The sequence below is a fragment of the Condylura cristata genome, unplaced genomic scaffold (genome assembly GCF_000260355.1).
Source record: "Condylura cristata isolate star-nosed mole 26May11 unplaced genomic scaffold, ConCri1.0 scaffold00025, whole genome shotgun sequence".
In the NCBI taxonomy this organism is placed as follows: domain Eukaryota; kingdom Metazoa; phylum Chordata; class Mammalia; order Eulipotyphla; family Talpidae; genus Condylura; species Condylura cristata.
This window is the reverse complement of record NW_004567126.1, coordinates 11,659,237-11,674,124: the sequence shown is the minus strand read 5'-3', so window position 1 is coordinate 11,674,124 and position 14,888 is coordinate 11,659,237. Positions and strand designations below refer to the sequence as shown.

General features: G+C 43.1%; 1 protein-coding gene across 4 annotated transcripts in view; it reads left to right on the top strand.

Annotated features, from left to right (window-relative positions):
* Nucleotides 1-14,638, top strand: part of FLI1 (Fli-1 proto-oncogene, ETS transcription factor) — a 122,834-nt gene extending 108,196 nt beyond the window's left edge. For 3 of the 4 annotated variants that reach the window (XM_012729962.1, XM_012729960.1, XM_012729961.1), the window contains 4 exons: nucleotides 7,634-7,699; nucleotides 9,277-9,336; nucleotides 11,102-11,149; nucleotides 12,642-14,547. In XM_012729962.1, coding sequence (XP_012585416.1) covers nucleotides 7,634-7,699; nucleotides 9,277-9,336; nucleotides 11,102-11,149; nucleotides 12,642-13,171 — 704 coding nt within the window. In that variant the 3' untranslated portion in view covers nucleotides 13,172-14,547. Of the gene's footprint in view, nucleotides 1-7,633; nucleotides 7,700-9,276; nucleotides 9,337-11,101; nucleotides 11,150-12,641 lie in introns of all 4 variants that reach the window. The other variant, XM_004689103.2, reaches the window with a different exon arrangement.
* Nucleotides 14,639-14,888: the final 250 nt, after the last annotated feature.

The window sequence follows — 14,888 nt, the reverse complement described above, 5'->3', positions numbered from 1 at the left end:
CCTGTTGAACAGACTCGGAGCCCCGGTTGCCAAAGACAGTGAGAACAGCCTCACTGGGGAGATGCTGAGTGAAATAAGTCAGAAGGAAAACGAGACATATCGGATGGTCTCACTTATAGGTAGAACGTCGGGAAACCGAGCAAAGGGTCCGGAAAAAGACAAAATGTGCGAACTTACCATAGATCTGAGGCATACTGCAAGGGAGGGGGTCAAAACAAGGGAGGGAAGAGCACAAGAGACTATGGTGATGGTCATGGATACCCTCATGGCGGGAGAACTAAGGGGACTACTTCTGAGGGGAGAAGTCAAACATTATACAAAAACTGGACAATGGTGTAAGAAAATAAATTCAAAGTAATTATCAGTGTAAGAGGTCGAATAAGGTCTCTGAGCAGCATCGAGGGGTTAAACAGAGACCTCTTCTCACTGACTCTCCAGCCTCATTACCTAAGTGAACCGTTATGTTTTCTTTTTCCTGCTTGGAATCCTCTTAAATCCGAGGCAGATTTGACCCAAGAAGTATGCAATTCAGTTGTGTCTACCTGACCCAACACGGAGGAAAGTTTTGGCAAACACCCAATTCATCTAGTCGGTAGGAATTGCTTTTCCACGTCAGGCTGGCCCCCAAATCCCACTTTGAGGTCTTATCAAAATAAATCGGCCATTTAGACTCCTGTGTCATTTAGACACTGAGCCCAGGGGAGACGCAGAATGAAGGAAGGGGGCAAGCTCCGCAGCAGCCTCGCGTGACTGTGGCCGGGTCGTGCCTGGCGAAGGTGCCACATGCCTTTCCAGCCTTTTCAGACTTAAAAACCATCCATTTTCTCAGGCATTTTTCTCCTGTGTGCTTTTTTTCCTTTGCACATATAATATCTTAAACAGTGCCTCCATTATATTCCACGCAGCAGGGCTGGTTCTGAAAGGGAGGGGCTGTTTGGATTCCAGGACAAGATCCTTGAGTAAAGGAAATCTGATCCAGGATGTTTTTTTTTTTTTTTCCCTGAGTTCCAAGTTTGAGTACAGCCTTCCCTAGATATTTCCCTCCTCCTGAGGTCTCAGTGGAAGCCAAGAAACTCCGTTGCTCTTTGGGGTATAAGATGTCACTGAGGTGAAGGTCGAATTGCCCCTAGAGAATGGTTAAAAGGAGGCAAGGTATCCAGCTTGGATATTCAGGCTGGCTGGGCAGAGACTGTCCTGGGAGCAAGCAGGATGCTGGACAACACCTAAGTCTGATGCAACAGCAAGAACCCATGACCGCCACCACCTCCTACCATCAAGGACAGCAATTCTTAAACGAGAGTCCAGGGTAACCCATTTCTTCTTCTAAGAGAGGCACCCTTCATGCCGATTTGGAAATCGTCCATTAGGAGCCCTGGAATAAAACCCTCTTTCCTCCTTCATGGCCCTCAACCTTTTCTTCCCATTCAACATCTGTCTTGTTGGTCTTTTGATCTTAATTCACCAAGGTCAACATTTCAGAAGTGCAGGCAAGATTGAGCAGACTGTACAGAAGTGTAGGTAGATATGTAATGATTCTTTAAGCCTCACAGCAACCCCATAAATGCTTGTTATGAATCCTTTTCAGAGACACAGAACCTCAGTTTCAAAAAACAGAGCAATCTTTGGATCAAGATCACTCAGCAGATTATATGGCAGACCTGGGGTCTGCTGAACCCGGGGCTCACTGATTCTAAACCCTGTGCTGTTAACAACCAAAGTAGCCCCAAGCCCAGCGGAGAGAACCCTGAGTCCTGCTAAACTTTCCTTCCCTAGACCTTCCTTGCCTTTGACTGTGTTGAAGTGAGAGCCCAGGCCAGTAGGGGAGACACCTTGTGTGGTCATCCACAGAAGTCACAGAGGGGTCAGTGGCAGAGAAAGAAGGGCCGGGGGCTGTGCTAGTTCCCTGGTACGACCAGCAACAGCACAAAGGACTGCCCAGAGAAAAGCAGCCTGGACTGTGTGGTGGCCAGGAGGGCCTGCTGTTCCTTCAACACAGGGCATGTTAGAAGCCCAGGACTCAGAGAAAGAAGGTGCTTTGGCAGTTCATGCAATCAGTCCTGCACAGGTGTGTGTGGTCCCCTGCACCCACCAACCAGGGCAAATGCTGTCCATACAGCTTTTCCCCAAGGAGACTCTGGGTGATGTGTCTTCCTGCCAGCAAGCTGACCTTTCCTTAGGAAGTTCAGGACTTCATGTCTCAGAGACCTGCTTTCCTAGCTTTCCATCTGAGGCCACCTTAGCCTTCCAGGAGAGGGGGTCTGGGTCTGACAGACAGGCCCCCACTCTCTCACAAGCAGCCTGCTGCTCTCCTGCTGAAAGGTTTGCATTCAGAAGCTGAGCGTCTCAAGGATAAACAGGGCTGGGTGCTGCCAACCTTTTCAATGGAGACCAGAAATTTGATGAGAAGTCTTGGGGAAAATTCGTCTTTTTCCATCAAGTAACGGAGAGCGTGGCCTTATGTTGTCAGGGATGAAGAGAGACGCTTTTGTGCTGGCCTCCCTGCAGCTTCGGCCCCCGGGTGAGGTCAGGATGAGGAGGGAACCGCGTGTCGCCTGGGACATAGGGCTGTCATACAGGCCATCTTCAGAGCAGAGAGAAAGACCTCTCCTGAGATGCTGGGACCAGTGTAAAAGCTTCATGCAGAACCAGAGTTAACACCGGGATGTCTATGAGAAGGTCATGTCCAGAAAAAGCTTTCCCCTTCCAGCAGGGACTTTTCAGAAAAAAAAAAAGTCCACGATCATATTTCTGTACCCTGGGAAGCTGTCCTGGAATCTAAGAGGCCATTTAGTGTCAAGTTCGGCAGCACCAAGCATCACATAAAGGAGATACTGTTTAGGCTCGATAGACTTAAGTCTGAATTGTCCACAATGCCTGGATAATTCAAAGCACGCAGGTGCTCCCAACAAGGCTCTGGTCTCTTTGCTTTGGCAAAAGTTGATCTCAAGCTGCCTGAAGCCAGAGACTCCAGGCAAAGGCCTTCTGGTGAGTGCTTCGCAAAGGAATCCAATCAGGTTTGTCATCTCAGATCTCCACAAAGCCAGAGGTGTCAGCCTTCACTGGCCAAAAAAGTGTTTGTCAGAGGCAGGGTGTGATTTTCTGCTGATAAAGCCAGTTGCCACCACACAGAGGTTCTGAGATTGTCAACTGTTTCTAACGGCCCTGTTGGTCTCTAATGATTACATATTTTTGCACACGGTGTGCTTGGCTGCTGTTGTTTTTTCAGAAGTCAGTTCTCAGAATGCAGACAGCATGTGCTCTACTTGGGGGACCACAGTGTGAGCTCAGACTGCTTCCTGGATCGGGTACCCCCCACCAGAGAAATCTCTACATGCTGACTGGCTGCCTGCCTGGGGTTCTGACATGGCCTCAGGCCTGGGAAAGGATGGCGGTTGTACAGGAATGTGAGTCACTGAGTTAGCTTGTCCCCAGCCCAGGCTTTTCCATTTTAGTTATAGACATTCAGATAGACATTTAGGGGCATGCTTTTGGATGGGCCAAAAGGCATGGGCCTTTTAATGCATGGATTAATGTCTCAGAGTTAACACAGTTTATGCCCTCATCACCCGGACTAAATCACCTAAAGACTGAGTTTGCTGGGGAGAAATCTGGACTTGGAGTTTGAATTCTCTTCAGCCAGTTAGACAGTGAATGAAAGAGGAAGTGTGCCTGTTTAGCAAGAAGGAGAAAATATTGGCCCAGTTTATTCATTCTGTGTGCTGACTCTGGGCTGAGCATTAGGTTAGTCAGAGGACAGAAGGAAGAACCTCACCCTTGTGGCCCTGACAGTCAGGTGGGAGATGCAGACAATACTCAGCAAACCTGAGTTAACTATTGATGAAATTAGGTGATAGGTGGAAAACAAGCAAGTCAGAGTAAGCAGGATGCAGGGAAGGGGTGGGCTGGGGAGGTGGGTGGGTTAATATGTGTTTGGTGGGACTGGCGGACATGTTTGTGAGTCATGTTCTGAGTCATGCATGGCTCAAATACCTAGAACATTTTTAGGTCTATGACAATGATGCAAATGATAATAGATCACTGCTGTCTCCCAAGGCCGGACATCTCATTAGTTCTGCAAGGCTGCCCTGGATCTTCAAACCTCTAAGGCAAAGTACCTGACTTGGGTTCTTGGCCTTGACTTTAGCCAACATCTGCTTCGTCCTTGCAGTGGGATATACTTCAAAAATATTGCTCTTCATTGCTACAGTTAGTAGATGTTGCCAGTGTCCACAGAGCATATTTGCTAAATCCCTCAGTAAATGGACCAGGAATGTCCATTGTAGATCCAGGTACTGGTGGTGAGATTTTCTATGCAAACAGATGGGAATAGGTGGAGGCTGATGGCCTTTGTAGCCCTGAATCACACTCTGTTCCAAGACCTTGGTCATTGGCTCATGACATGGTCTCTGCTGTCATCACTGCCAACTTCACAGTGAGAGCACAGAGGATTGAATAAGGGCAGGCAGTCTCTGATTCTGTCCCTTATTTTTCACCAATCAGGTCTGAAGGTTGGTTGGAATCTTGCAAGTCCTCAGGCTGAGGAAAGCCTATGAGAGAATTATGTCCACATCTCCCAGCCTTGCACAGGCCCCAAGGTCTCCCAGGAAATGTGGGAGCTGCAGAATGTTTCTTTAATAAAGTGTAAGCCTCAACCCATGATCATATACTTAGGGTCACAAAGAAACCCAATCATGACCTGCCTCTCTGTTGTTAGAGGGAATTCACTGTGCATCCTCTAACTCATATTCCTGCTCTGTGTCTGGAGCTAGAATAGAAGAATAGAAGGAAGAGTTGATAAGAAGACACTGGTAACTTTAGCCATGCCTATAATCTGGGTAAGAAATGATTCTTTTGAGTGGATATAGTGTAGGTTTCAGACAAAAGGGAAGTCTTCATTTGGAGTAACAATGAGTAGAAACCATGGAGTAGAAAAATTGACCAGAAAACAATGAGACAGATTTTTTTTAGTGGAGTAAGTCAGGAGTTAAGTCAGAACTTCAAATGACATACACCAGTTCCTGGAACTTGGTGGCTTCTTTTTGCCTGAATAGGTCACTTTCTACTCTACTTTCCGTTCCACTCCTTCTAGAATCACCTCCTTCCCTCAGGCTCTGTGATCCACCCTTCACCACACGTCATTCCTCCCCACAGCCTATTGCCAAGGCATTGCAGCCTTCCCAGAAACTTCTCTTGGTTTCCACAGCTTGTAACCCAAGGTCACTGGGCTTGCTTAAGTGCCATGGAGCTGGCCTTGAACATGGATTTGGCCTCCGGTCTGGTGTCCACTGTCTCCCCACCAGTCATGCAGTTCCACCCAAGGCAGTCCCCAGACTACAATTTCAAATCTCGCCACCACTTCTGCCTGGGGCCTTCCTCTCCAGAGAGGTCTTCCTCTGGTCCCATGGCCCTCATGAAAGTGTCTGGTTCTGATTATTCTCACCTCTCCCTCCTTAGCCTCCACAGTACTTAATATTCCCATCACTCCTTGGCACATGATCCATATTTCCTCATAATCTTAGTTAACTTCTCCTATTTAAATGCAAGGCCAGGGACCATGTCTCATATACTTCTCATATCCTCTATGGCCAAGCACACAATGCGATATGGAAGTCACCCCCAAGTAGATGGAGGCCTGACCAGAATCTCCCCCACCCCAAGGAAAGATCCTTAGCCGGCAGATCTTCCTTTGCCAATCCAGCCCTATACACACTGCTGACTCCTCCCTGCAATGCCCAGAAATGCCTGCGAGATGTTTCAGCCTCCTTCCAAGCTTGTAGATAAGTCAGGATTATTTTGGTTGTTTGTTTTTAAGCAAAGAGAATTTATTTGCAGGAGAAAATTGTGTATGGTGGAGGGAGTCAGGTTAACAATAAAAACAGTGACTTAAATTGAGCTTTGCTTCTTTTGTCCCCATTCCTGCCCTTCCCCCACCCCCACCTCCACCCCCTCAATTTCTGTTTTGCTTTTCATGCCAATTGCTAAAGACTGTAATTTAAAGAAGGCACTGGCTTTTCCAGAGTCAGAGGAATGTGCATCCGCACGTGGATTTTTCCACAAGAAAATGGTCTCTGTCTTTTGCTTCCCCTTACCCAGAAACAATGAGAATGGGCCATCGGAGGAGCCTGTCCATCTTTGCAGCTCTTCTTCTAATTTGCCTGAGAGGCTCTGAAGGGGCAGAGGGACTGGTTTGTGTTTCACCCTGTTAGGCTGGCGTTTGATGAGGTTTGTGCTCCATTTGTTCGGATGGTTTTTATGGTTTCTTTGTTGTTCGTGGAAAGACTTTGAAAGGCTTTATCCTTAAGCTCTTCTGCTATTCCTGCTCTGCAGCTTGATGGGACTCACACCAGGGAAAGGAAAAGAGGACACTCCCAGTCTGTTTCTGTCGTTAAGCCATCTCTGTACATGCTTATGGAGACATGTGGGTTCTTACAAGAAACAAGTTGGGATTGCAAATGTTGGAGTCCAGTGGATTATCCTCCAGAATCATGTGGAAGCAGCTCAGATTCCTACCAAGACTGAAGCAGGCTCAGATTCTCTCCCTTCCTTTGTCTCGTCTTCCTCTCCTCTGCTCTTTGCTCTTCGGTCACTAAGCCCAGTCTTCTTCACCATCAGTAAGATCATATGAGAGGCTTGGGTAAGCCAGAATATGCTCCTGCCTCTGAGATGTCGCCCATAATATCAGTGTGTTGAAACAGGGGCTGGAGTTGGCCTCCAGGAGCACAAGGGACTGGGCTTTGAGACGTTGTCTCCGTGGAATCTTCCTTCAGTTTGGACATGGCCCATCTTTTCAGGGTTGCTAAAGACATAGTTACAGACCTTTTTTTTTTTTTCTAAACTTGTATTCGTTTATAGTTACAGACACCTTTATAAGATGCTCACAGGAATCATCTCATTTGATTATTACCTGTCTTGCTAATTTGGGCTGCTGTAAAAAAGTACTGTAGAATGATGATTTATAAACAACAGAAATGTATTGCTTGTCATTCTGGAGGCTGGGTAGTCCATGACGAGTTTGCCAGCTTGGTCAGGTTCTGGTGAGAGCTCTGGATTAGAGACTGATGACTCTTCTTGTACCTCCACATGGCAAGACAAAGGCAAACAAGCTCTAGAAAGATTCTAATTCTGCCACGGTTCCAGCCCCATGACCTAATCTCCTTATAAAGACCCCACCTGCCAATACTATTGCCTTGGGAATTAGATATGAATGTATAGATTAGGGGAAAGAGGCTCTGAAAATATTCTATTAATCTAATTAGTACAGCCTCAGATAGTAAATAAATTGTGCATTTCTATTTCTGCATGAAAGAGTGTTAAAGCTCAAAGGGAAGTTTTATGATTCATCCAAGATTCCACAGCAAATAATGCCAAGGACAGAACCAACTGGAACCAACCTCCTGACTTCAAGCTCAGAGCTCTTCCCTCTGCCTATAACCTTGGCTCCCAGAGAGAGTAAAACATTCCTGCCACTCACCCCATTCTTACTCCAGAGTAAGGGTACACATTTGGAACTGGATGATGCTTGTGAAGTTATTGCTGAAATAATTTAATGTTTCCTGACCACTGAAAGATCATTTCTATGCAACCTTTCTGAAAAGCAAGGGATAGTGATGAATCTCTCTTTGTTGTTTTCCAGACCCTTCTTATGACTCAGTCAGGAGAGGAGGATGGGGAAATAACATGAATTCTGGCCTCAACAAAAGTAAGTAAATGTTATATCCTTCTTTGAGAAGAAAGCATTTTTCTGAGGACAGAGGTAGAAAGCAGGGTCATGAGATAAAGAAAGGCAGGACATCAAAAGGAAGAATGGATACCAGACTTACTTGCAAGTTTGTGCCTGTTAGTTCTTGAAAGATAATAGTCAAGGATTTTTGTTCAGACCTTTGTTTCATTGCATTTGGTTTTAGAATTTTTGAAGTTGGAAGGTGTCTCTGGATAAAACTCTGTGTCCATGAAAGGTCACTGAATTTAGTGTCTACCATTTCTATCACCATATGAGCCTCTGTAACTTGTTCCTCTCATTGCCTGGGCTGAATCATACCAGTGTCTCACTCCCCTTCCATGAAAGGCTGATATTGTACAACTGATAAGGAGGTGAAAGAGGTCCTCTCAGACCCCTATCAATTAGTGTTGGGATCTGGCCCATCATCTCCCATGAAGGCAGCAGGGAAAGAGAATGATTTATCAACTAAACCAGATGTGTCAATCTTGCTGCCTCTTGGAAGTAAAATATCAAGCACATGAATGAGTGATGAAGGGAAGCCTTTCAATAAAGAGGTTGAAATTTACAAATAATGGCCAAGCAACATCCAGGTTCCTTTCAATATTATGTATTAATTGTTTACTCTGGGCCCAGCAGCTGGCATTATGGGATTCACCAGGAATAAATGGAACAGACTAGTCTCTCAAATAGGGCAGAAGAAACATGCCATACACAGAACTCTTTTCATCTAGGTGGTATCAAGGAAGGCTTTGTGGACCTGGGCCCATTGGAGTTGGTTCTAGAAGGAAGGGCAGGATTTAGAACTCACAGGTAAACAGACCTCCCAGGAGAGGTGAGCACCAAAAAACAACATCAAGGTTGACATTGTCTGACAGCCAGTGAGGATGCTGGGTCCCTGGAGTTTATGGTTCCTGGAGGGAAAGAAATCTAGAAAGCTAACAGAGGGTACTATGAAAATAGACCTTAATTCTTTAGGCAGTAAGGAGTCACTAAGGTTTTGTGATGGTGGAATGAAATGGTTTAGGGAGATTAAACTGACTAAATAGCATATGATGGATCTGTGGGAAGAGAGAGAAGTTAGGGGGGTACCAGCAAGTCATAGATGGTGCCAGAAGCAATGCAGATCTAAAACAGAAGAGGAAAGGGTGTGTGAGAGAGAGCTACCGTGGACGAGCACTCATATGTCATGGGAACACAGGTGACTTCAGCTCAAGTGACACCTTCTCATTAAGAATCTCTAAATTCTTTATAAAAATTAAATTCAGATACCTGATACCATTAGACATGCTACACTGTATATTCTTTGCTGTTTGTCGTTATCTCGGTCACCAAAATATATGTTCTGTTGCAAGTCACTTGTTCATGGTTGAATCTCAAGCATTCAGAGCAGTGTTAACACATTGTAGATTCTAGATAAATATTTATAAAATAAAATGCATGAATGAATGAGCAGAGTGAGTGAATGAATGAACTACTGAGAAAGTACATTTGTGCTGCTTCTGGAAAAGCTATTTGTCTCTCTTCCCGCTTACTGTATTTTGCTTCTCTTGCCATAGGCCCCCCACTTGCAGGAGCACAAACAATGAATAAGAATACTGAACAGCGACCCCAGCCAGGTACTGTCCCTGAGATCTGAAAACTCCTCCTTTGTTTTTTATGCAGTTGTTGATTGTGTGGTCAACAGAAGAGGATTTTTAACAAAGTGCTACATTTGCCATCACTTTTCTCTTTCTCAGAGGTTCTATATTTGACTTTGCAATCTACCTGTGAATAAGTAAGAGGCACTGGCATTAGGTAGAAACTTGTTAAATAGCAAAAGTGAAAGAACTTAGAAATTAAATGTTCCAGTGTCACATGTTATAAAATAGAGAAACCAAAGCTCAGAGAGGTGAAGTGATTGGCTAAAAGCCAAACTACTGGTTTTTGAAGGGAATAAAGGTATTTGTTTCCAAGTTGCTGTCCAAATCTTGCATGTTTCACCGTACTTTAAATACCTTCATCCTGTGATAGATATACTTAACAATTAAGGCAGAAGAATTTCTGAATGCGTGCAATTGGAGACTTTTAAACTGAGAGACACTTAGGTCTATAATATCCCAGTCTTATAATGACCTCTCTTTTACTTCAATAGTAACAGTAACAGGGAGTTCATTATCTAGTTAGACTCAATCCCACTATTTGAGCCAAAGCCTCCCTCCCTATAACTTCCAGTCCAGCTTCTTCATTTTTCATATGGAGAAGTCTTCACCCCACTCTACATAAAGGCCCTTTATATACCTGAAGACAGCTGTTTTCCCCACTCCCAAATTCAATTCTGCCTTAATGCTAAAGACAAAGCACTAAAAATTGACCTACTTTTCATCAGGAAGATTAAGAAAGAACTTGCTAACTAAGAAACACAAACCAGACAAAGAGGGTTCAGAGAGGGATCAAAAGAATCCCCAAGAACAAAATTAGGCATAAGACATCAAAAATATTTCAAATTTTCATTCTGCCTGGAAATGAAGGGGTAGAATAAATGGCCTTAGGATACTTCCAATTAATTTATGGTTCTAAGTAGAAATCCAAAATCATGTTGACTTTTCAAAAGCTCAATTATGGCTGTAAAAATAATAAAATTGTACAAAACATTTCTTCACCTGAAAAAAAGAAGACAAATCTCACATAAGCCAATATTCAATTTTTTTATGGCTAAATAACCATATAAATTTAAAGTAAGTCGAGATTTTAAGAATAGTCATTTTATAGCTAAAATAGGAATTTGGGTTAGTGTTGACATTTCCAGGCTTCAAATCACAAAATGTTCTAGAAGGGACCAGTGGAATGTTGAAGCTCAAGCCACTTATTTTGGAGATGAGAAAACGGATACCCAGATATTGTCCAATGAGCTATTCAGTTTATGATAACACTGGGGCTAGGCCCCAGGCTACTTGGTTGATTCCTGACATTCTTTTTTTAATGCCCTATCAGAAAAACAGAGCTTTGTAAAGTTGTTAGTAATAGGTAGAGCTATGAAATTGTTAGACCTCTTTTACGTCCATTTAAAAGGATGCCTTCACCTTATTCGTTGGGATTTAATGTTAACCAGTTCTTCTTCAAGTGGTCTTACAACAGTGTCTTACAAAGTAACAGCATTATTTACAAGTTTTAGATACAAAATATGGGTAAAAAATGATTCTATGACTATTCTTTGTTGTTTTTGTAATTCTGGGGTGAAGACCAAAACTATGATCAAAATCTTTGATGGCTGCACATTAACCAGTAAAGTTTTCTAAAATCATATTTACCTGTGATATTTCTATCAGGTTATTCTTATTTCTAATGCTGTTGTTTTTACATTTTTTATAACATTGAACCAAATTTCTTTTTCTGTTTCCTTAGATCCGTATCAGGTCCTGGGCCCAACCAGCAGTCGCCTAGCCAATCCTGGTGAGTTTACTTTGGCTTGAATGGATCTGTTTCTAGAATATTCCATACCTTTGTAAAGTCACAGAAACCTCTGCCCTAATTTCAGGTGGCCATTCAGAACCTGAGTGGAAAGTAACGGGTATTTCTTTTCTTAAAATATTCAATGTCTGTTTTTACAATGTACTAATGAGAGGTCATGGCTTCTTATAGGTGGTAAGAATGTCTATTAGCTGATCATGCCTCAGGAAAACAAACATATTAGCCCCACCTACTAGTAAATGACACAGGTAGAAATTTAGTGAAAAAGGTAGAATGGGCAAGAAGGGAACAATTTCAATGGGCTCTCACTTACCTTCCTCACACAAGGTATAAGTGAATAAATAAGCCAAAAGCATTTTATTCTTAACTTTAAAAGGATGGCAGAGTTATCCGGTTTATGAAAGAGGTCTATCCCTGAAATGTAACAGATAAATAAATTTGACCATTTATTTCAAGAGTTAATTATTAGACAATAAATTATAATACTTATGTATAACAATAACTATCATAAAAACAACTCAAGTGAATTTTTCTAAACCATCCCACTGAGCTAATGCTGCCTTCATCTCCAGGTTTATTCTTTAGTAGCAGACCGTTCCTGCCCAAAGAGGGAAAGGCCTCTGTTGCTATTGTTTCTCGCCCACATTCTCTGTTGAACGGAGAACTGAGAGCTGTGGGCCAAGCTTAGGACTCCCCTAAGGAGTGTTCCATGTCCTAACATCTGTGCCACATCTCCCTGGAAGCCTGACAGCATTCTCCTGGTCTCAACCCTCTCAAGTGCTCACAGGGAACACCTTGAGGATCTCACTTTAATCACTAAGTTGAGATTAAACAGTGATTAGGCCTTTCTAGAAGAGATTCCAAAATGTGTCAAAAAGGGGTGAGAAGTGACCCCCATCACACAGGTAGTTCTAGCAACCCAGCGCCTCATTACGCACACTATATTTTACCAGGACTTGGAACAAATTATCCCAAGATGGAAACTTGTTTGTTATGGCAAACTCGATGACAAACCCCCAAGCAAATCAAGGATGAGAGAAGGGGTTGCCTTGTGGTTTCTGACTATCCAAGGAAATGAAGCTTCTTGTCAAGGGCAAGATCCTTGCCTTTAAGAAACTGAATTCTGCCCCCTCCAAACCGAGAGTCTTGGGAACTCGCTGGTGGCCTAGGGCTAAGTCTCAGTGGTATCACTGTCACTGCTGCTGCCTGAGTTTGATAACAGCCAGGGAGCTGACCCACATATGGTACAGCAGACCTCTCCTACCTCGCCTGCTACTCCCCTCAGCAGTGTATTTCAGGAGATTTGCCTGTTCTGCTCCCCACTCTGTCTCTGGTGAATCCTCTCAACCCTTGTACCTCTGGCCTACACCCTAGTTCTTCTATGCATAAATAAAATTTTAAAAAATAATAAAATCTTTCAAAAAAAATAAAAAAACTGAGACAGTCTTTCTCTCCTTTGCCTCTCTGCCTGCAGGAAGTGGGCAGATTCAGCTGTGGCAATTCCTGCTCGAGCTGCTCTCTGACAGTGCCAACGCCAGCTGTATCACCTGGGAGGGGACCAATGGGGAGTTCAAAATGACGGACCCCGATGAGGTGGCCAGGCGCTGGGGGGAGCGGAAAAGCAAGCCCAACATGAATTATGACAAGCTGAGCCGGGCCCTCCGATACTACTATGATAAAAACATTATGACCAAAGTGCATGGGAAGAGGTATGCCTACAAATTTGACTTCCACGGGATCGCCCAGGCCCTGCAGCCCCATCCGACTGAGCCGTCCGTGTACAAGTATCCTTCTGATATCTCCTACATGCCTTCCTACCACACCCATCAACAGAAGGTGAACTTTGTCCCTCCCCACCCGTCTTCCATGCCGGTCACTTCCTCCAGCTTCTTTGGAGCAGCGTCACAATACTGGACCTCCCCCACGGGTGGCATCTACCCCAACCCCAATGTCCCCCGCCATCCTAACACCCACGTGCCCTCACACTTAGGCAGCTACTACTAGAAGCTTAATTATCGGTGGGCTTTAGCGGAAGCTCCATCACTCACGTTTCCTGGATCCCTTGAACTGTAAAGGACACATGTAACCTTGAAGAGAAAACAAAACTGGATGTTCTTTCTTGTTGGATAGAACCTTTGTATTTGTTCTTTAAAAAAAACAATTCTTTTTTTTCTTTTAATGTTGGTAACTCTTGCTTCCTCTCAAACAAAGAGATGGATAATTCATGGGCCAGTATGCCAGCTTGGATTCTCAATCTCCTATCATCTTGTAAGTTGAATATTTAGATTACTGGAATGGTTGTATCAAGATTCTGGGAAAGAAATTGTAAATTTTCTTTATATTTTTGTGATTCAAGCAATTTCTTATCAACACACGGGTCTCATCAGGGACCGTACGGGGTGCTGCATGATAAGGAATCCTGGACTTAACCAGATAATGTTCTGGTTTGAGAATTAGTGAAAATAGAGGCAGGAAACTGATGATCTTATTTTAACAGGAACTAATTCAGTGGATAGCAACTGGAACATTGGTAGGAAGGTCAGTGAAGTTTTCACCCAACTGGAATTTTAAGGAGAGAACACGTGTGTGTATTTAAGAAGTCGTGGGCATTGCAAAATCCCTTCCAGTGAGCAATACACTCTAGGCCAAACTATTTCCCTCTGGAAATAGTCAAAATATGGACTGATAAATTTTAATGCAAATGCTGACTTTCCTGAAAGACAGAGAATTAAATAACTATTTTTTTTTTTTATAATAATGACAGTGGGTCCCAGAACTTTGAAGAGTCTTAGGGATTTCTAAACACAAACAGATTCGCAAGCGCTGTGCGTTTGTCAGACTTTCAGTCCAGGCTCCATCAATCGGAAGGCAACTTTACTGTATAAATTATGGAGAGTTATTTTCCTATATCTCACAGTATTAAAAATAAATAATTAAAAAAGTAAAAAGAATAAATAAACGAGTTGACCTCGGTCACAAATGCAATTTTACTATCAAATCAGTCGTTGTTATTTTTTTTAATGTAATTTGTACATCTTTTGTCAATCTGTACATTTGGGCTGTTTGTACGTTTTTATAGCTGGTTTTTTAAAAGCATAATGTGACTATTGCAGAAAAGAAAACAGGACATTTAAGTCTCTGACTCACTAGAGAAAGAAGCACTGGTGCAGTTATTTAACAAGCCTGCGCAAGTAAGTAAAGGCAATCCACTGAAATCCTTAATGCTTTGGAGATGTTTGTAAATAACCATACTGCAATAATCAACATTGAAAAGGATGAGAGAACTTTCCTTTGTGGACACAAGGAATTTTCCCACCCCATATATGCAATATATTTTTTAGACATTAAAATATATATAATTTTGCAAGTAATCGTTGACTTTTTTAAAACTATATTAAGTGTTAAGCTGACAACTGTCTATGAAGACTGTGTTGTAAAATAATTTGACTAAATAAATTGTGCCTTGTCTCATAACTGAGAACACTGTTTTCTTATTTACCCCCAGTTAAGTCAAAGGTTTTTCCCAGGGAAAGTTACGTAACTACTGCAGTACAGTTGAAATTACAAAATCAGCATGGTTTTTATTGTGCTTGTATTAGTCAGGGTTCTACAGAGGATTGATGGCAATAAGAGATATAGGTAATAAGTAGATACCTATAGATACCCATACCTCTTAGGTAGATAGATAATAGACGCCGAGAGATTGGTAGAGATAGGTATC